Raw genomic sequence first — 1921 nt, forward strand, 5'->3', positions numbered from 1 at the left:
GCTAAAGAGCGGAATAGCCAGCTTAAAAGTGAACTTGTGAAGAATGGTCACATCGTTTTACTAAGCAATATCATTATCAATCATCAGAATTAAATGATAATGAATAACCTTAGAAAGGTGAAAGCAGAAACGATGATTGAGTATGACCGATGTATACACTTAAATTTAATCGGATTTGCAGTTCGGTTTTTGTAATCATTCAAAATGGACATATGTCATATGAGAGTGAAAAGATTTAAAGGATCTGCTGATAATTCAGGGGAATTACCCATGTCGGTTCGGTACGAGACACATTTCTAAATATGATGCGATGCACTAGGTGCTTGTTAAAGGTTATCACCATATGTCCTTAATCTTTAAGGCGAAGTGCTACCAAAGTTAGTTTGGGCAAACATCTTTCATGTTGAATTTGACATTTTGCGCAGGAAAATCATAACTGAATTTAAAACGGAATGTATTTCTTTATTGACAAAATGCATTTCCTTTGTTTTTGTTTAATATAAAAATATGTCGAAAATTGTGTCACATACCCTATTAGAACCAGTCCGACACATAAAACTCAATCACCGTTCATTTCTTCATCCCAAGCCAACAAGATGAGAACTACAATTTTATTACTGGTGATCGTGCAAGTAGTTTTAGGTAATAAAACTTATTCCATACCCAACTTTGAGGTACGATCGATGCTGATAGATTATTAAATGTATGACAAAACTTAAATTTGACACCTTAACTTTTAGGCGAATTGGTACAAAGCTTACGAATATTGTCTTTCCAAAGATCAGAGATTGGCAACGATCGAAAGTGAGGCGGAGAGCGATGCCGTTATTCAGTTTGTCAAAAACTCGGATAAGTATGGCGATAGGATTCGTTTCTGGATCGGTGCCGGTGATCTGGCACAAGAAGGAACTTATACCTGGACGTCCACTAATAAGCTCTTGAAGTACGCGATCTGGGGAAAAAACGAGCCCAACAACAGGTACGGAAACGAGCATTGCATAGAATTATATCACCGCGCAGAAATCTGGCTCTGGAATGATCACGTTTGTGAATACGAATTCTACTTTATCTGTGAATCGTTCACGGCCGTATGTGATAGTAATTAATGGCTGGAAAACGTAGGTTGACTCACAATTAAATGGTAAATTAAATACACGAGATATCATAATGGGAGTTTTAATTTTTGACCGTGCGGTTTTCATCATCAATCGTTTCTATGTATAATGTGTGGCACGGAATGAGTGTTGGATTATCACTCCAGTTAGTCCAGTTTATAGATTATCTTTGTTGAAAGGGAATTTCCTTTAATTAGGTGTCGTAGGTATTCGATTTGTGTCACCTCTGGTTGAATATGGTGTTTTTCTACACCCGTTGATTAGTCACATATCCTCGGCCCAACTTTCTCGCGACGACATTGTTGAAAGTGATCGAGGGCTCCCTGATCGTATATCAAAACCAGGTTTAATAAACAAAGGTAACATTAAATTCACTCTAATCAGATATCACAAGGCTAGAAACTCCCGTTACTAATTGTCTTTGGTCTAATTGCCTTCAGTACCAGGATCAAGTGTTCCCCATACGCCATACGGATGTTAGGCAAACGTACGTTAGGCACAATGCCCGTTAGGCATAAATTCATTAGGCAAATGTCCGTTAGGCATTATATCGCTAGGCATAATTAACGTTAGGCATTAAAGCTCATGCTGTTTGTTAAGTATGTTTTTCATATACGTTCTGCAACTTCTAACTTAGACCTGGATATTTAGCTTGCATTATGATTGTTTATCAGTTTTTATTATATTAATTGCATTGATTATCAGAGCATCTTTCTTTTTTTTCCTTGATTTGTATTCCTTGATTTGTTTTCCGTCGATCTTCTTTTCCGTACTGAGCACCAAGCCGACCGACGCCAGGGAGGCAG

At 37.6% G+C, this 1921-nt stretch overlaps 1 protein-coding gene across 1 annotated transcript; it reads left to right on the forward strand.

Moving 5' to 3' along the window:
* The first annotated feature begins 579 nt into the window (after positions 1 to 579).
* LOC135698092 (lectin subunit alpha-like) lies at positions 580 to 1122 on the forward strand. The gene is made up of 2 exons (XM_065217946.1): positions 580 to 674; positions 741 to 1122. Exons 1-2 carry the CDS (start codon positions 597 to 599, stop codon positions 1104 to 1106), a joined length of 444 nt encoding a protein of 147 aa, XP_065074018.1. The 5' UTR covers positions 580 to 596; the 3' UTR covers positions 1107 to 1122.
* The last annotated feature ends 799 nt before the right edge of the window (positions 1123 to 1921 follow it).

The sequence above is a fragment of the Ochlerotatus camptorhynchus genome, unplaced genomic scaffold, assembly GCF_037179485.1.
Source record: "Ochlerotatus camptorhynchus isolate MF236.1 unplaced genomic scaffold, CSIRO-AGI_Acam_v1.1 ptg000082l, whole genome shotgun sequence".
In the NCBI taxonomy this organism is placed as follows: Eukaryota; Metazoa; Arthropoda; class Insecta; order Diptera; family Culicidae; genus Ochlerotatus; species Ochlerotatus camptorhynchus.